Source organism: Motacilla alba, chromosome 10, assembly GCF_015832195.1.
Source record: "Motacilla alba alba isolate MOTALB_02 chromosome 10, Motacilla_alba_V1.0_pri, whole genome shotgun sequence".
NCBI classification, from domain to species: domain Eukaryota; kingdom Metazoa; phylum Chordata; class Aves; order Passeriformes; family Motacillidae; genus Motacilla; species Motacilla alba.
The window spans coordinates 18,114,746-18,133,803 of NC_052025.1; the positions used below are offsets into that span (position 1 = coordinate 18,114,746).

Sequence of the window (19,058 nt, forward strand, 5' to 3'; positions counted from 1 at the left end):
CCTGGAGTGCCTGTGGTCATGGGGGCGACCGGAGATGTAAAATATCTCATGACCTCATGCACTACGCCAAGGACATGCTTGGAAAAGCCGGTCTCTGCCGAGCTAATTCCAGCGCGGCTGGGATTCCCCCTGGAATACATGGCCAGATCAGCTTTCGCTGGAGGGTAAATGTGTGTTTGCCGGGAGCACGCCAGAGGGTTTGGTGGGGCCAAGAGCTGCTGGAGGAAGGCCTGGCAGCTCCTGGTGTGAACACCTTGTCCCATCTGAGACAAAAATTGCGGGGAGCAGATTGCGAAGGCAGCGTGGGAGATGAGCACTTCTGCAGAGAAACAGCAGGAGCAACTTGAATGCTGGCTCCCAGAAACACCTCCCTGGGAGGCCAGATCGGGATGGGGGGAGATGTCAGCACTGATGCTCATCCTAAGGGATAGTCACTGGCTTCCTGCAGCCCCATAGCTTGGCTCAAAGAAGATTTCTTGAGGGAGGGTAAAAGCAGACTTGAGGAGCAGAAATTACATCCCTCTGGCTCATCAAATTCAGCATTGACAATATTTCTCCCCACCCAGAAACTGATTCTTTCCTAAAAGCAAAGAGAAGGATCATGTGCCTGCGTAAAGTTTATCCAGAAATATCTTTAAGCTTTGAAAACTGCTTGGAGATACGGAGCTTATGGGAAAGAGGAGTCAGGGGAGATGTTCCCTGCTTCTTGCTCCTGCAAGCCCTGTGTAACTGCCAAGGGTCCCACAGGGATGTCAGCTTTCCCCACATCTCACCTCTTCCCCAGTGCAACAAAGGAGAGCAGCCCTTGAATTTGGCCAATGTTTGGGAAGGAGCATCCAAAGGGAGCATCGAAATATGGCCTTGGGACACACAATCCTATTTGAGAGCTTGGAGGGAGGAGGATATTTGGAGCAACACTATGGACAGGTTCCACAGGGAATAAAAAAGCAGAGGATAAAAGAGGGCACAGAAGGCAAAGGCAAGGAGAGCAACTAAACCCTGTCCAAAAACAAGGGCAAAATTGTTCACTTCCATGGTTAGTCACAATGAAAACACTGGCATTTCATAATTTCTTCCAGCTCAAAAAAAAAAAATATCCCATTCGGGCAATGAGAGCCCTGACTGGGTCAGTGTGTGCTGAAGCTGAAGGGGACCCATGGCCCCTCCACTGACCCTTGCTTTACTGGGGACTGGGGTACCAGGTGAAAGTTCCCAAATAATTTCGCCCCCAAATAAATTCCAGCCTGGGCAGGAAAGCAGAGCTGCTGTGGGGAAGCTCAGCTGAGTGGAGCAGTGATGCACACACAACACCAGGTTTTATCGCTTGGTGGTGAGCAGAAAGGGCTCAGCACCAGATCCCACCATGTTTCTTGGGGCTTGACCTCAGGATTGGGTCTGGGATGATAAATTCCATCCTCTTTCTTTTCCAATTTAGAGATGAGGAGGAGGATGTTACTCAGGTTGACATCTGGTGAAAGATGGAGGAAAGACTCTGAGAGCTGCTGCTCTGCATGGGAAGATGTAAATTTGGGGAATCACTAGGAATGATGCTCTGGACATCTGAGCTCAGCAGCATCAGGAGCACCAGCCTGAGGTATTAAATGGTGGGAATTGTACCCCAAGTTGGGCTTGAGCACGATTTTCCTGGTACCCCTGTACCCCTGTCCCATGGTGTGAAACCCCTGAGAAGGGTTTTTATCTGTGAGGTTTTGATAGACAAAGCTGAATCAGAAACAGAGCATTGTCTCACCAAGAAATGGTCTAAAGGCACAGTTTACCAAGTAATTGAGCCCGGAAGGCAGGATAGATCCCTCCCTCTGTTTTAAACACAGGTTTTTAGGAGGGGGATGGGGTGACCCAGATTATCCCCAGGAGGGGCAGCAATTACCCTCCCTCCTTGGCAGGTTCAACAGAGCGGCCAGGGCCGGCTGAGCAGGGAGAATGAGGTGCTGGTTTATCCCTGGTGATCACTGGGCTTTGTGTCTCTGTCTTTTGCTGCAGAGATTTTGGGGAATTTTGGGTGATGCCCTGTTTCAGACCTGTTTGTAACTTACAGCACAGTGGCACCTTGCTAATTTTTATGATGGTGTTATTTAATGAAAAGGCTGAAAACTGGGAGCTTCCCAATCGCTTGACTTGTGAACTTTGGGTAAGAAGAGAAGCTGTTCCAGAGGTGAGCTCATTTCTAACCCCGGGAAATGACTTCATGGACGCTGGTATTTACTCACAAAAACATTGCATGTCAGATGTCCCTGACTAGACTTTCTGTTTCGAGTCCAGTATGAGACAAAAATTTCCTTGGATGAGCTGCTCCTAAGACAATTCAAGGTTTGGAGCAGGAGGAGAAGAATTGCAGAGGGTGAAAAAAGAATCAGCATTAAAAACACCCTGAAATCATGAGATTTTTCTGAATAGAGGGAAGTTTTTGGGCACCCAGCCTGGCAGAAGCACCTGCCTGGGGGGAGGGTGTGGGTGATGAGTCCAGCAGGAAGAATCTCTCATTCTCACCCCCCACAACAACCAGCAGCTGGAGTTTCTCTCAGAGAGGAAAAGACAAGTTTTTCTCTTTGGGAAGCCAAGCCCCCAGCAGTGATTTATTAGAACAAACAGAAGCAGGTTCCCTACCTCGTGTTTGCTATAGGTTAGTGGAAATTATATCCCACCCTGCTCTCCCTTGATGAGATAGATCCCAGTATATACAGCGTGTCCAATGGAAAAACACAGCACTTGCATTTTTATTTGAGGTTTGCTCTTGCAGAAATTGTCACTGGGACTGTACTACCCCATGTGGTTCCTGATTTCTGTTTTTTCCAGCATCCCAGGATGATCCATATGGATTTGGGGAGATTGGTCCTATTTGGAGATGCTGGGGGAAGCTGTGTCCCCTCATGACCCAGCACTGGACTGCAGCTCTGGGGATGTACTGGGACAGCATCCCAAGAGGAGGAGATTTCGGGAAGAGCCAAGCTGGGATGTATGGAAACAAGCCCTGCCTGCCAGCACTGTTTCCTAATCCTGGACACCAAAACCCTCTGATCGTTAAACCAGCGTTCAGAGATTCGGCTGAAGGCTGCCATGCAGACAACATCCAAACTGACCTTTGAGGAGATGAGCAAAAGAAAAAAAGAGAGAAAACACAAGGGGGTTACTGTGCAAATGCTGGAGAAAAGCAGTCATTTCAATAAGGGACCCCACCCTTAAAATAAGACTTATTGCTAATGCATGCCCAGGACATTTCTGTGTGATGGTATGCTAAAAAAATCCTCTCCAAACGGGACTAAAGGCTTTGTTGTGGCATGAGCAAGGCTTACGGTTCCCAAGAAAAATCCTGTCCCTCTCTTGCATCATACAACCAGGGATGGAGAGGACGTTTCTAGACAAGAAGGCCATCAGCCAGGATGAAGGACAAACAGGGAATACATTCCTGACTTGCTACTTAATTGCTTTTGTGCAGGTGCAAAGGGCTAAATGAAAGGGAAAATAAGGGTGAATGTGTGGGGCCTAATTAATGTCAGCTTTAAGCAGGAACCTAATGTTGGGAGGAGGTGGCTGCTGGAACAAACAGGCTTCCGCCCAACTTCTATGCTATTTGTGCTATTTGTCCCCCAAGGGCCAGGCTCGTTTCCAAGGCACTGGTGGGTGATGCCCCTGTCAGGTAAGGAGGTGATGGGGACAGTCCCATCCCATGTGGCAGGGCTGGCTGGTGCCAGCAGGGTCTGCTTTCCTCTTTCTCCCTGTGTGGAAAGCACTTCAGATGCAGGAGTTGCCCTCTGTGGCTCTGAGCAGAGAATTTCCATCCCGATCCCTTTTGGCAGCTCCATGCAGAAGTGATGGAGAATTTTGGGGATTCCAGGGCCAACATGGTCCAGTGCCTGCGGCATCTTCTGGGTCTCAGGAGCTGGTTCCTCTGCCACACAAGTTGACTCTTAAACCCACGAAGGTTTAAGAGTCAAATTGGAAAAGGGGAAAATATCTTTTCTGCTTGTGCCCAGGAGCACTCCTGCCAGCACAGCAGCCTCAGAGATGGTGCAACCACCCTCAGAGCTCAGGCGTTTCCTCCTGAAATAAGTGGGAATAATGGAAAACCTATTCCAGAAAGGGAATCTCCTCCTCTTGGGGAACAATGCAGAGCCACCACTGCCAGCCTGGGATCTGCAGGGACCTGTATACCACGTACTCTTTAATTTAATAGCCTGGAAAATGTGAAGTTCTGTCTGCATATCATTAAAGTCCCAGTGAAGCCCCTGGGAGTGTGTTTGCCAGTGCTGCCCCCAGCAGGGCTTGGGGCTGTCCCTCTTTCACCCCCACAGCTCCTTTGCTGGCCAGAAGAGCAGGATGTCCTCAGTTTCCCTCCCTGTCCTTGCATTGCACTTCATCTTTTTTAAGCTCTTTTAAGCTCTTTGTCCCTCCCAAGGTCCTTCCCCTCTCACTGTGTTATGCTGCAAGAAATACAGAAAGAACAAGATGGGAACTGATTGCCTGCAGGAAAAAAAGTGTATTCATTAAAGTGGCAAAATGAACCACATTTCCCCTTATTAATTCCCTCCTTACAGCATTTCCAGTCCAAGCATGTACCTGTGATGCTTCCATGGACCGTGTGGTCCAGGAGCATCTCTGAGGTGCATGTGTGCGCGTGTCTGCGAGTTTCTCGGTTGTCCGAGCAACGGGACGTTCATCACTAACTCCCAGGATAATTAACTCATTTTCCTGTATTTATAGCAAACCAGTACAGGGAGTGTTGGCACTTATCCCTGATAGAGCCACATTTGGCCACAACGTTTTGAATTTTGGCTGTTTCTTGCATTACAGCAGCTTTGTCATCATCCCTGCTGCCTGCTCATTAAGTGGGCAGCTCATTAGGCTAACAAGGGCAGGGGTGATGGTGCCTGCCTGAGCCAAGCTGCCCATGGGTGCCCCGCTCCTGGTTTGCCAGTGCAGGGGGTGTTTGCAGCAGCATTCCCATCTCCAGATGCCTGCATATGCCTGTGCTAACAGCAGCGTCGCTCCCGGCTTGCCTGCTGGCAAGGGGAGATTTTACTGCTTCAAGGTTTGTTGCAGGGATCTGATGCAAGGAAACGTTGGAGCATCCTGACTCAGCACCGCAGTGGTGGGGGACCCGTGGGAAAGACACGGAGCATCTTGTCTCAGCATCAGGGCATGCGTATGCCAGGTATGTTCCCGTCAGCTGGGATAAATCCTGACCTGCACACGGATTTCTCGTTTCTTCCAGAGAAGCAACTTGGTACTTTTTAGCTGTTCTTTCTTTTCACTGCTTGTTTGTTCAGTTGGTCTTTGGGGAGGGAGGGGTGAAGGAAGCAAGGGGGGGAAGGGGGCTCGGGGTGTGGGTGGTGGGGCTGGAGGAGGACTCATTGCTGCAAGGTGTTGTTGCAGAACTGGGGAGACAGATTTGATCTCTGCTGCTGCTGTTATTTGTACAAAGGTAAGGAATGCTCTATTTTGGAAGCAGCAAACAGGAAAGTGCTTGAAACAGTAGGAGATGTGCTGTACCTGCAGCTGGGACTGTAAACAGCTTGTGGCCACAGGAGCTGAAAGTGTGTGTCCTTAAAATGTGAGTTCTACTCAGGTAAAAAGGGCAATGAAATCAAGCATGGGGGACAACCACACTGCTCATCAGTCCCCAGCCACCCCCGTTTTAGGGAGGGTTCTACCTTTCCCTCTTTCTCCTGTTTTGCCTCCAGAAGGGAAAGGGACAGAGGTGTTGTGCTGGTGCTCTGGTGCTGCTTGGGTTCTGGGAAAGTCCAGCCTCCTAAATGCCACTGTGATCCTCTCCCAGGAGCCACTGTAAGACTCTGGACAGTGTGGGATGCCCCTTCTCCTGCCTGGTCACCCCCAGCTGCTCCTGCCCATGACCCCAGATCTGGCACTTGAAATGGAGGTGGATCATTAAGGTTTAACACGCTAATGGGAAGGGCTGTGGGGTTTCTAAAAAACTGAGCCCTGCTTACAAACCCCCTTTGGAAGGACAAGTCCTTGAACCGAGCACAGCTGCCCCAGCACAGGCTCAGCCAGCTCTGCTATGACCTATTCCCAGCAGGATGCTGGCAGACAGTAGCTGGTTCCATGGTCCTGGCCACCACTCCTGCTTTCCCAGCTGCTCAGCCACCTTGCAAAGAGCTAAAAATATATGTCTGTGTGAGCAGTCACTGTAGCTACAGCAGGGGTGAGCCAGAGAGGGTGGCCAGGTTGGGTCACCATGCTGGGGAGACAAGGTGACTTTACAAAATGGGCAGCTCAGAGGGGACAGGCAGGGACAAGACAGAATGGGACAGACTGCTGTTGGTACCTCCAGTGCAGATCCCACCATCTCCCCACTTTTGTCAAAGCTGCAGCACTACACAGCCCCTAAGATGGGGTTCACTTTGCTGCTTGCATTTCAGCAGGGGATGAGTGAGGAGCAGCTCCCTGCATCTCCCCACTGCCCCACCACATGGGAGGACACCAATGTCTCGGCCTCTGCGTACCCCCAGTACTGGGTGGAGCCCCGGTTCACCCAAGCAGCGAAGGTCCGTGTGATCATCACAGCCATCTTCTTCCTGCTGGCAGCGGGCAGCAACGCGGCGGTGCTGGGCAGTCTGCTGAGGAAAAGGAGGAAATCCCACGTGCAGCCCCTGATCCTCAGCCTGGCACTGGCCGACCTGCTGGTGACAGTGATGGTGATGCCCCTGGATGCGGCGTGGAACGTGACAGTGCAGTGGTACGGAGGGGACATCTCCTGCAAGATCCTCAACTTCCTCAAGCTCTTTGCTATGTATGCTGCTGCCCTGGTGCTGGTGGTCATCAGCCTGGACCGGCACGCAGCCATCCTCCATCCCTTCTCCCGTGCTCACCGCCGCAACGGGATGCTGCTCCGTGCTGCTTGGGCTGGCAGCGTGCTCCTGGCTTTGCCCCAGGTAAAGTTCAGTGTCCTCCCCATGGAGTTTGCCTAGGCTGGGGTGGTATTGGAAAAGGGCTTCTCCATCCCAACATCCCCAACCAGTCCATCCCAATCCATGGACTCCACAGGCATCAGAATAAGGCGTGACTTAGGTGCCCAGAGCCTGTCTCCCAGTCTGACACCAGCAGGGAGGTGGTCTCCATGCACAGCCAGCAGCATCTCCAGGATGTGGTGCTCTATTCCAAATCCTCTCTGAGTTATTCTTTGGTTCTCCATTTCAGCTTTTCCTCTTCCACCTGAACACAATCCCAGGAAGGAATTTCACCCAGTGTGTTACTCATGGGAGCTTCCGAGCACACTGGGAGGAAACTGTCTACAACATGTTCACCTTCACCACCCTCTACATCACCCCCCTGAGTGTCATGATTGTCTGCTACATCCGGATCCTTTGGGAGATCAGTAAGCAGCTAAAGGTCAATAAAGGTAAGTAGATCCCAGCCCTTTAATGTCTCCCATGACTGAACTTTTCCATCCTGGAATTGTTGTTGGGTGTGTCACAACATCCTTTGAAAGCTAAGAAGTTGTGCACAAACCAACTAAGAGGTTTTGCACAAACTTATTGACCCCAGTCCTTGCTGTCTTCTGCTTCCCGAGGAACATGGACCAGATTATGAGATGGTCTTCCCTCTCTGGCAGAAGCAGAGTCATGGATGGTTATGTTGTTTTGGTTTTCCCCTATCTTCAAGTATCTTTTTGACTTTCCTTGGCAGGTTTGACAAGAAATCAAAATGACCACATCTCCAAGGCACGCATGAAGACTCTCAAGATGACCATAGTGATTGTTGCCACCTTCATCATCTGCTGGACCCCTTACTATCTCCTGGGCTTGTGGTACTGGTTCCAGCCAGCCATGATCCAGAAGATGCCGGAGTATGTCAACCACAGCTTCTTCCTCTTTGGCTTGCTGCACACCTGCACTGACCCTATCATTTATGGACTGTACACCCCTTCCTTTCGGGAGGACGTGCAGTTGTGCCTCAGGGGCATTGAAACAGCCATCACCAGGCAAAAGAGACACAAACCCATCTCAGCCTCAGAGAAGAACACCAAGGACGGTGCTGCAAATGGTGGGGTGGCATCTGGGGGCTCCAACGGGACAACTGTCAGCACAGTCTGATGAAGAGATGTACCCACAAGGGGATGGCAGGCACAGCTTTGGGACTGTTTTGTCCTGTAGGACCATTTTGGAGACTGTCATGACGAGGTTCCCTACTCACCTTTGGTGGGTGAGGGTTTCTGGCCAGAAACTGAGAATGTGTCTCCTCCCTGTACTCAGGGTGAAAAATTTGGGGGTATTTCTGGTCATTCTGCTGTATTCTGGCAGTGCTGGGACAACTAGAAAAACATCCTTTTTGTACCTGACATGTGCTCCAGCCCTGATTCTGGGATCAAGCTTCTCCACACTTCCAGCATCAACCTCTGGGAGGAACTTTACCATCTCCTCTGTGGTCCAGGGTCACGTCTCTGGAGTGGCTGGTCTTCAAGTGCCCTTTGCACCTACACCCAGCTGTAGAGCTGCATGGATGGTGCCACCCTGAGCCTGCAAAGGTGTGATCACAGGCTTTTACTCCTTTTCCCCACCTATTGTAGGAAAAGCTCTCTGGAAATTTCAGATCTCCTGACTCAGAACGTGCCTGGTATTCCCACGGGTGTGTGGCAAGCCCTGGGAAAGATCTAAATATCTGGAGGTTGACTAATGCAGAGGCATTCATGCCCCAGGCACGGTGGGCAGGGAGGGAGTGCTATGGGATTGGAGGGACTCAGGCAAGAGTGGTACAAAGGACCACAGTGGGGTGGGGTGAGGTTTATTCTTTCTTTTGAAGAGAGCCAGAAGGGAAAACAGTCCCTACTACAGTTTTCTGTTGTGAAGGGGATGGTACAGAGACAGACACATCATTACACATCAGCTCTGTGGGACACAGGGCAAACCAGGAGAGAGAGTATTTGGGGTAATGAGAACCAGATGACACTGCCCAGCCCCCCTAGACCTTTCTGTCCCCATGTCCCAGAGCACAAGCAGGTTGCAGGCCACATGCTGGACAGATTTGCTTTGCCCTAAGCAATACCAGCCCCTCAGCTCTGCCCCAGCAGAGCAGGTGCAGCCACCCCACAGGTGTTGTTCGAGGTGTCCCAATGATGGAAGTGGTGGGATGCAGCTGGTAGGGATCCATCAGCACCTTTAGTGCCAGATGGAGGTAAATGAGGGCAAGGAGGGCTTCTGGAGGGATCAGCTGAGCTGTGGTGAGTAACGTGGGTTTTTTGCTTTCTACCATTGTGCCAAAAGTTGCTTGTAAAGGCAGAAGTTTCTTCTCTGGGTGTGGGTTGAAGAGATGAGTTTATTCAACTGTGTTGTCCTTTCCAGGTAATTAGAAATAGTGGATTATTTCTTTTTTTCATTCTCCGATGATTGTTATTAAATGTGGGGTTTGCTTTTGAAGAGAAATTCAGTTTTAAGCCAGGTGGGTTGTTGTTTTCTTAGTTTAGTTAAACCTTTGGACAGCTCAGGAGCTCTGGACTTGGCAGGAGGCAGTTTCTTGGCTATTTTTGTGGCCACTGCAGCTTTGAATGAGCATCTGGACTTTATCAGGATGAAAGAGCTTTGTTTTAAAAACAACCCTTGTCTTGCTGTGGTTGCGTGTGTAGGGAGCTGAGCTGGGAGATGTCTTCCCTTCTAGAAAACAAATCTCCTTTGGGCACTTTCTTAACCCTGTTTCCAAGAGGTGCTGGTTCCCCATCAGCCAGAAAGGATCTGCATTGGTCTCTCAGTTTACCAGCTAACAAATTATTGAAATTAGAGGGGTGGCAAGCAGTCCTTGCAGGCTGGCTGAGGCTGGGCAATGAGGAAGCCACAATGCTCAGAGTGATGCTAAGCTGCACATGGGTATCCAGCCCTTGCCCTTCTGGTACTAATTATTATTTATGCTAAACATGTAGCCCAAGGAGAAAAAAAAATCAATTAGAACTGCAGGAGCCCGGACCAACTGGTGGGGATAGCGTGAGCCATTTAGGAAGCATCCAAACTCCAATGAGATGCATAATCGCAGTTTGGCTTTCCTGGGCTCGTTCTGCTCAAAGTTAATTACCCAATGCTAACAGAGCGGGGGGTGCCTGATGCCAGACTGGCAAAAAGGGCTTTTTGTAAGGTGATGGGAATGGCTTGCAGTAGGAGAAGCTAGTTTATTCAACAGACACTCCTTTGGTCTCTTTGTTTATACTGCTGATGGGAGGCAGACCTTGAAGGTGCGTCGGTTTTCTGGCAAGCCTTGAATAAGTAGAAAAGTGTCTTTAATCTACTGAAAATTGTCTTCATCCACTTTTTGCTGAGTGGGAGAGAACAGATACAACATTGCTCATGCACATGTCTCCTCTTGCCCAGCAATAGGAGAGCTCAGAGGTCCTCTCTGAGGAGCAAGAAATACTTTTTTTCCTTGTAGGAAGGATTCTACACCCCATGGGTACAGTGAAAAGGCAAAAGTGGGTTTGGCTTTAGGGGGGACTCTGATCTTAGAATAATTTAGATTGGAAAACATCTCTATGAAGAGTAGGGAAATGGGGATTCTGGCAAGCATATGTACCTTAGTCCTTAGGGGAAGCATAGCACATCCCTTGGGATTCTTGCAGGCACTCCAGTGCTGCTCCTTTTGCCCATCTCTTTCATACCTTCCCTCCTGTTGCTGATGTTCAAAGTGACATCTTGTGGAGTCTGGAGTGTGGGCAAGGTGCCCAAAGTGACAGCTTTTATGAGAGAAGGAAAATGTCACTGGAAACGTGTGCTGCTAAGTCATGTGTCCACTGCATGCAGGAAGGGGGAGCAAGCAGGTGGGCAGCATCTCCCTGGGGAAGCTGGGATCTGTCTGGGTCCTGCCGGAGGTGGATCAAAGCCCAGGCCTGGTTTGAATATTCCTGCATTTCTGATTCTGCTTTTCTTGTATTTGCTCACACTAGAAAGCACAAGATTTTTGCATCACTTATTAGGAGCATGAATCCCCAAGTCTTGCTTTCCACCCCCAACCCCAGGGGTGGTCCTGCTTTCTGTGGTGCTTCCTTCTCTCTCCCCCCATTGCCTCAAACCCTGTGTCTCCAACAGCACCCGCCCTTCTCCTCAGCTGGCTCCTGAGATCTCTGTATATAAACATATATAAAATAGAGAGAGAGGAAAAAATACTTTTTATATTTATTATCTATTTATGCTTGTTGGAGGAAAATTCTCCCGCTTCCTCAAGACCTGCTCCTTCCCATAAGGAAACACCAGTTACCACACTTCTTGCAGTCCCAGCCAGGATCAGATTTGTCTGATTCAGTAACAATTCCTTAATATTCACCACAGTAATGTAATGAACATATTAATAAGAGCAGGTAGCTCTGTATTTTACAACTCCTCGAACTCTCCCTGGGCCGCCTGCTTCAAACACAGCGGCCCTTTGTTCAAGAGGAAATTCTGATTCATTCCCTGTTGGTGTTTTTATAGCACTGTGCATGTTCAAAGAGCCACGCAAGTGGCTTAAGAGGCTAACACAAACCTTGGGTTAATTCATAATACTGTTAGTTACTCAGCACAATACCCGCATTAATCCAGCTGACTGCCCCTCACCACGTTGGGAAACACATGCTGAAATCAGCAGGGAGCTCCAAAAACAAGCGTGGGAGTAGGATATTAAGTATTTTGCCAGGCTGCTAGGTAGGATCTGAGCACCTTAAATGTATTTAAAATATTTTCCCATTGCTGTTGCCTCGCTCCACAGCTGTGGAGCTGAAGCAATGATGAGGCTGTGCCCAGAATCCCTGCAGGCCTGAGCATGAGGGATAGGGCTACAAGCTCTCCAAGGGATACTCCAGACACATCCATCAGGACTCAGCCCCCACCTGAAACCACCTCCTTTTTTTGGAGTCTATTCAAACTGATCAAAGCAGAAAAAGCTGGCTTTTTTTTTTTCCTTTGATACCTGCTGATTTCATTGCAGAGCTGGACTGTGCGTGTCTGCCATGAGCCCCCACAATGCTTTCTCTCTGGGGACATAGCCTGGAACTATTATTACTTCTTCTGCTTACTCTCAGAAACTTTCCTATGCAAAGGAACCCTAAGAAAAGAGCTTTAAATCCCTGCTGTGTTCTTTTCATCTGGCTCAGGAGCTCCCAGGTTTGTGCCTTTCCCTGCAGTGCAGCAGACAGCCATCCCACAACTGCTGCTCGACCTCCTCCTTCTCCAAAGGGCCCCAAACAGCCCATCTGTTCCAAAAGATGGGTTTTTTTTCAAACAAACCAGGCTTTTACAAACCAGTACCCTTTAGACAGCATCAAATACCTCCAGGTTTTCTGGCTGGCACATTATCTCCCCTAAACTTGTATATTTGCATGGCACAGCGTTCAATATAACGTGCTGAGGAAAACAAAAATAGGCAAATATTCCCACGATGCCTGTGCACATCTCAAACCCCAAGTTTCTGCACTGAAATATCAAGGAGTAAACTATAAAGTAGTCGAACCTGTTGCACAATAAATTATTTATGTATATTTTAATTGCAAATTTCTGCTATAATTAGCACGGACACTTCTTGGGCTGAGGAGCTGCAGTGTCCTTTGACAGTGAGCATTATTAACAGGCTGTAAAAGGCAATGGGGAATTGGATTATAATGTTCTTGTTTTGCAAGCTGTATGGTGAATAAATAAATTTGTTCTGGCAGCAAAATTAACTGGGATAAATGTGTCTAGCTCCAGTCACCAAGAAGAGGGGTTGCTGTAAATGAACTTGTTCTCAGCCTTGAATTAAAAACCTGATTACCAGGACATTATTTCTGGCAATTAGGTACCAGAACAACATCAGAAAAATAAGACATTTTCTTTGAAATATTTAATGAGTAAGCTAGTAACAACAGACTCATTTGCTGGAATTATGTGATGAGTTGGGGTTTTTTTGTGGTTAGGGTTCACTGTGCAGTGAAAATCTGCATTTATCAAATCTACTAAAGGCTGGACTGAGAGACTGAACTGTGGCACCTATCTGACTTTTCTTTGCCTAGAATCCCTGGGCCTTCATGGGGTTATCCCATGCCCAGTCACTAATCAGAGGACAGTGCTTTGCTCCTTTTTCTGTTTCAGGCAGTTGTAGGTTGCTTTGCAAACACAAATTACTTGACAGAAGAGAGGAGAGAGCATTGCCCTGCGCATGTTGCATTACTAACTTGCACATGGTGTGTTCTCTAACAAATCCCCAGTTTGGTAAAAACAATCCTTATTCAGTATTGATGCTGAAAACCCTCAGTTTGTCTGATCTGCACGGTAAGCTAGGATAAGATAGATCATGGCTGAGACCACAAGCCTTATAGATGTTTGTGCTGGTTTTGTCCAGGATACAATGGATTTTCCTCATAGCAGTGCAGTAACTGTGTTTTGGATTTGTGCTTAGCTGCCAGCTGGGATTAAACCACAACAATGTTCTACAGAGGGGAAAAAAACATACTAGAAGCCATTTAAGTTCTTCCATTTGGCGGTTGTTTTATTTCTTGTTGGTTTTTTTTCCTTACAATCATTATGCTCAAATATAAAAATTCCTGGCCAAAGTTAGTTTTAAAATTTTAAAAGTAATTCCATCTGCATTGATACGTGCCAAACATCACTAGATTCAGTTTCTGAAAACATACTGATAAGACTCCCAAACAGGTTGCTTTGCCTGACATCCAGAAAAATCCTCCTTTCCAACTTGTGCAAACATACTTCAGCTTGACAGAAAATAAGTTACACCTGAGTCTTTCCATGCTTAGTTTTCATTAATCTTAAATAACCTTTTTTTCCATGGACCCTTAACGACTGGCTCATGCTAAGCTGCATCACTGTGATCCTTTTCAGCTGTACTAGGCATCCTCATGAATCCCAGGAACACAGAAATAAATATAAATGCAGAGATGCCGTGAGGATTATTATATTTTTGACAGAACTGGGCACCTTCATTTCCAGAGCTCTGGAATAGATGCAGTGCACTGCAGATCAGCTGTTGTTAAGGCACGTGGTGAAATTAACAGTTTATCATCTTGGGTGGTTCATCTCTCTCAGTCAAACATTCTGTGCCAGTAGTAGATGAAGGTTGGCGAGTTGCTGGCCCCTATCACTATCAGCAACAGCAGATACAGCATCATCATTACAGCAAAACGGTGGGTGTAGAACCAGGAAGATTCATTAGAAGGCCTGAAAGGGGAAAAGAGCATGAATTTTGTCAGAGATGCACAAATACCTTGGCAAAAAGTGTCTTGGGCTTCATTATTTTAGGCAAATCCAATAAAAACAGAAAGTTGTTCCACAATCCCTGTAACTAATGAAGCCTGATTTTCACCACATCCCTTTTCCTTAAGTCTCCATGTACAATCCTGTCTTTTCTCCCCATGTTCACACCTTTCCCTGTGGTCTGGAGCTGTAAGCTGCCTGGCCTGCAGACATGTGGTGAGTAGCTGAGTGAACACTGCCACTTAGGATAGATAAGGGCAGAGTTAAAACTGAGGCAGTTGTAAGAGATGCACTCACCAGACAGCCACTCTTGGTTTCCTGCCACAAACAGATAATTAGACCTCTCAAAGACTCTAAGTGCTTACAGGTCTGGTAAAAAAGCAAATTTAGCTGAGCCTGGGAATGTCAAAGGGCAAGACAGAGGTGACACGATGGTGTAAGACTTATTTCCATAGGAGATGGGCTACAAACAAATTCTGGCAGTGCAGTATATCTTTCTTGGTTGTTTTCTGTTGTTTTTCAAGAATGAGATGTGTTTATCTGGCTGTTGTAGCAGCTCATCCCTCTAGACAGCTGAACTCTTACCTCCTATGCTGCTTCTGTGAATACACTAGCAAGTATTTAACTCGTAAAAGCTGGTTGTTTGTGACAACAAAGTATTTCTGTGGTACGTCTCCCCCTTCACTGTTTTTCACTCTTGCTCTTTTTCTGTCTATTTCTTCTGAATCTGAAAAAAAAAGCTGAACTTCAAGTAACTGTAAAAAAATAGTAAACAACCAACACCCCCATACACACCCCCCAGAAGAATGGGAATGAGATAACCAAAAATCTAGTCTTGGTATTCCCCTGAATCCCTCAGCATCCAAGAATAGAGTGAGAAGTTTGCTTGAGGCTACACCACTCCTAGTCATCCTTGGTATGGGTGACATTATGACAAGGAGGTGAGTCTCCCATCCAGTGCTCAAGGAGCCACTGATATTAACAGGGAAAGAAAAACAACATGAAGGACAGATGTAACTACTACCCAGTTACTACTGTGATAGACTCACCTTTCTTTTTCACCTGACACTTTACATCTGGGTGGTCAATGATCTCACAAACAGCCACACAGCTGAGGATAGAGCCCAGTGCACTTCGCTGCCAGCCGAGACCATGAGGGCTGTACAGCAGAGCCAGGCTCAGGACACTGGTCAGATAGGTGCCTTCACCAAACAGGGATGTCTGAAACAAGAGCAGAAATCTACCCTAAAATCATGTGCTGCAAACCTCAAACAACATACAAGTGTTCTTTTCTTTCAGGCTGGCAGTTCTGCTCCTGAAGGTAAATTACGAAAGGCCTTTCTGACCCATGCTGGGTCTGGTCCATGCACTGTTTTTGTCCTGGCACAACTTCCTTGGGGTGGGGCTGCTGCCCTCTCCCATCCCTCAAATTAGCTGCTTGGCAGAGCAATTGGTGTGGACAGATTCATGCTTTCCCGGATTTGGAGTTAGTTTGCCAGCAAAAGTATTTTACATCAACATGACTGCACTGCAGTTAAAAGGCATTTCATCGATTTATTGAGACTGTCATCATTCAAGTAATCCAAACTCCCCAAACAAGGCAAGGCTTTACTTCATTTAAATCCACGCTTTACTAGAAAAGAGGAAAGAACTTTTCAATTTGCCACACTGGCTAAAATTATTACTCCAGTAAGTCCATTGTGCTCAGTAAACCATTACTCATTGAGAATGTGGGGAAAAATCACAGTCCAGGTTGACTGGAATGTCAAGCAGGTGCTGTGTCAAAGCTGCCTCACAGCTGACACAAAAAGCCAGGAGTCTCAACTTCCCTTCCACTGAAATCAGAAGAGGTGCAAATTCTGTGGGATGTCTCCCTAAACCAGACCATTTTAAGAAGGCTCCACTGGCAAGTAGCACCTGAAAGGTTGCTGGTCTAAACACGAGGCCAGGCAGAAAATCTCCACTGTCCTCTGTTTCTACAGACAGGCACTTCCCAGCTGCAGGCTGTCAGGCCAGGATTTTCAGAGGAATTACACTTCCTTACAAAGCAGCAAAGGACAGTCACAATTTGTCACACTGGTGAAAAGGGTTTCATGCCACTTCCAGGTTTTACCCTCAGGCTGCACTAGAAAATCCCACACAGCCAGCCGCAAAGGCCTACACTGAAATGAACACAGCAGTACAAGAGCATCAGCACATTTCATACCCCGAAAGGAATCTGGGCCTATTTTTAAAACGTGTCCCCAGCTGGAAGTGAGCAAGGGAAGATGGTGTCAATGGCAGGAGCCTCACCCTGTTCAAGTGGCAGTGCAGGCCGTGGTGCAGGATGGAATGGAAGTTCTCCAGGCGGCTCCCATGGAAGGCGTAAATAAGGTCCCGCTCTCCCTTGGTCTCAGCAAACTTGGCGTTCATTTGATCACAGTACACAATCTCAAAGAGATAGTCTGGAGCAGGAACCGCAGCCCCAGACATCCCTGTGAGTTCCTTGATCTTCTCGTACTTAAAAACAGGAAGGAATATCAATGTTGGTTTACGTGGTTAGATTACTCACTGGAAATTCTGCTTCCCGTCCCTTCATACTGTTTAATGTATTCTGATTATGCTTTTCTGAGTTAGAATTCAACACTGCCACAATTCAGAAGGAGTAGGTACACAGTAAAAATCCTGCCAGTTTCTTGCTAACAAAGTTAAATCCTAAATATTCTCTCCAGAAAAAAAAAACAAACAAACCAAACCTGAATTGTAATTATGAATTAATTTATGATGCAAGGCCTATCACAATTCTACTTTGGCTACTAAGACAATATATTCATCAGCTGATCTTGCAAGAGGAAAAAAAACAAAACCAGAAGTTGTTTTCAGCTTGCTGCTAATCTCTACAACTATTTTGATCCCTGTTACAGAAGTGCCTGAGTGGCTCTGAACCTTTCACTTTTTGGGACAGAAGACAAGAGCTGTCATTCTCAGTGACAAGCAGGACCCAGCTCCATGACACCCGAATTGGACTCTCTCAGGCTAAACCATGCATGTGCATGTTATGTTAAATGCAGTAACCAACTACAATCACTGTCCATCATCAGATACTGACACTGGTAACTATTTCTTCCAGCCAGTGTTCCTGAAAATTTATTTTAAAACACCCCTCTCTATATACAGAGTAGAATGGATTTATGTTCAGCTGTCAAGCTCTCACAATAGCCAACTTAATTCTGGGACGAGGAAATATTCTCTGAAGTGAAAGTTTGCCTCAAAAACCGAAGTCTAATTAAGATTTTCAGAATTCAAAATTTACCTCCTGTTTCTTAGTACTTTGTATCATGAAGACTTTAGATGATAGAATCCAACTTAACAGCTCCCAGGTCCTTTTATCTGTATTTGGAACAGACTCCAGAAGCTCTTTCAAGCTTGGTAGAGCCTTGGTATCTGCAAGCTAACAACAGAGGCATTAAGCACAAGCTCCTTAGTGCCATTGCGATTAAACAGGGACCTCTAGTGAAAACAAAACAATACTTCACCCCAACAAACTGAAAACCACGTTCTGTTCTGAGATATAAACACTTGTTTCCAGTTTGTGGGGAGGTTTGTCAATTGCTCTGAACGCAAATAGCAGGCAAGTTACAAACAGTGATATTTACCAACAGTATCTGCAGGGTTTGTACAGGAACAATCAGACACGCTCCTAAGAGAAAGCAAGCTGTCACAGGACAATATGTGCAGTGGACCTGACATGGGGGCGTTCAGGCCATGTAACATGCAAATCCTTCAACATGAATTTGAATTTAACGTTGGCAAGCTCTCATCACACTTCACAGAATATTAGAAACATTAAGGCTGGAAAACACGTCTGAGATTACTGGGTCCAACCCTCAGCCCAACTTTGCCAAGCCCACCACTAAACCATGACCACAAGTGCCACATCTCCATGTTTTCTGAACACCTCCAGGGATGGTGACTCCAGCACTTCCCTGGGCAGCCTGAGCTAATGCCTAACCACCCTCTCAGGGTAGAAATGTTCCAGAATACTCAATCTTGAGCAGCCTGAGGGCGCTTCCTCTCGTGCTGTCGGCTCACTACCTGTTACCTATCGCTTGTTACTTCTCGTGCTGTCCACACCGGATCTGGGCGTTTCCCAGTGTGGGTTTATCGGTCAGAACCCCAAATACTCTTTCCAACCTGGATTTCTTGACTGGATAAACCCTTCATCCTGCTTTATCCGTGACCCTGCGGCGCCGCTGCCCTCACCTCTGCGGGCAGCCCGCGCTGCCCATCGGGGGCGGTGCCCTGGCGCCGCGGGCAGCTGCCCCGGGCCGGCCCCCGGCACTCACCAGCCCCTCGAAGTCCTTGGTGTCGCCGCTGGCGTAGCGGCCCGGGAAGGGCCTCAGCGCCGAGTCGCGCTTGTAGCTCTGCAGCGCAGCGGCGAACAGGCTGCACCGCAGATCGGCGGCCAGCGGGTCCCGCCGCGCCGCCTCTCTGGCGTCCGGGGCCGCCTCGCCGGGGCCGGGGCCCGGCGCTGACATGCCCGGCGTGGGCTGCCCAGCACCGGCCGCTCCGACAAGGCGGCAGCGCCCGCCCCGCCGGCGTCGCCCCTTCCGCCGCCGGGGCCGCGGCGTGGCACCGCCGCCCCGCCCCGCAGCCGCCTCCGCCCGCCCCGCGCCGCTCCGCAGCTGTCGGTCCCTGCGCCGCCGGGAGCGGGGGCGGCCGGCGGTTGTGCCCGTTACGTGGGGACGGGGAGGAGGGACGGAGGTGTGGGGGAATGCCGCCTTCCTCTCCGCTAGAGACCGGAGACGATTACAGAGGACAGTGGCATCTTCCCCTCAGGCAAAGACCGGGAGCGGGGTTCAGAGGGCAGTGGCATCTTCCCCTCAGGCAGAGACCGGGAGCGGGGTT

At 48.4% G+C, this 19,058-nt stretch overlaps 2 protein-coding genes across 4 annotated transcripts; one reads left to right on the plus strand and one right to left on the minus strand.

Annotated features, from left to right (window-relative positions):
• The first annotated feature begins 4,746 nt into the window (after window positions 1-4,746).
• GNRHR (gonadotropin releasing hormone receptor) lies at window positions 4,747-13,288 on the plus strand. 2 transcript variants are annotated; one of them, XM_038147456.1, is made up of 4 exons: window positions 4,747-5,170; window positions 6,399-6,911; window positions 7,177-7,378; window positions 7,666-13,288. In XM_038147456.1, exons 2-4 carry the CDS (start codon window positions 6,405-6,407, stop codon window positions 8,070-8,072), a joined length of 1,116 nt encoding a protein of 371 aa, XP_038003384.1. In that variant the 5' UTR covers window positions 4,747-5,170; window positions 6,399-6,404; the 3' UTR covers window positions 8,073-13,288. The 2 variants fall into 2 exon arrangements, with proteins under 2 accessions (XP_038003384.1, XP_038003385.1); XM_038147457.1 differs by having other exon boundaries at window positions 6,402-6,911.
• Window positions 13,289-13,422: 134 nt separating this feature from the next.
• PARP16 (poly(ADP-ribose) polymerase family member 16) lies at window positions 13,423-18,791 on the minus strand. 2 transcript variants are annotated; one of them, XM_038147458.1, is made up of 6 exons: window positions 18,497-18,790; window positions 17,464-17,601; window positions 16,464-16,670; window positions 15,221-15,392; window positions 14,757-14,898; window positions 13,423-14,135 (listed from the first exon to the last, which is right to left on the minus strand). In XM_038147458.1, exons 1-6 carry the CDS (start codon window positions 18,686-18,688, stop codon window positions 14,000-14,002), a joined length of 987 nt encoding a protein of 328 aa, XP_038003386.1. In that variant the 5' UTR covers window positions 18,689-18,790; the 3' UTR covers window positions 13,423-13,999. The 2 variants fall into 2 exon arrangements, with proteins under 2 accessions (XP_038003386.1, XP_038003387.1); XM_038147459.1 differs by lacking the exon at window positions 17,464-17,601 and having other exon boundaries at window positions 18,497-18,791.
• Between the last annotated feature and the right edge of the window lie 267 nt (window positions 18,792-19,058).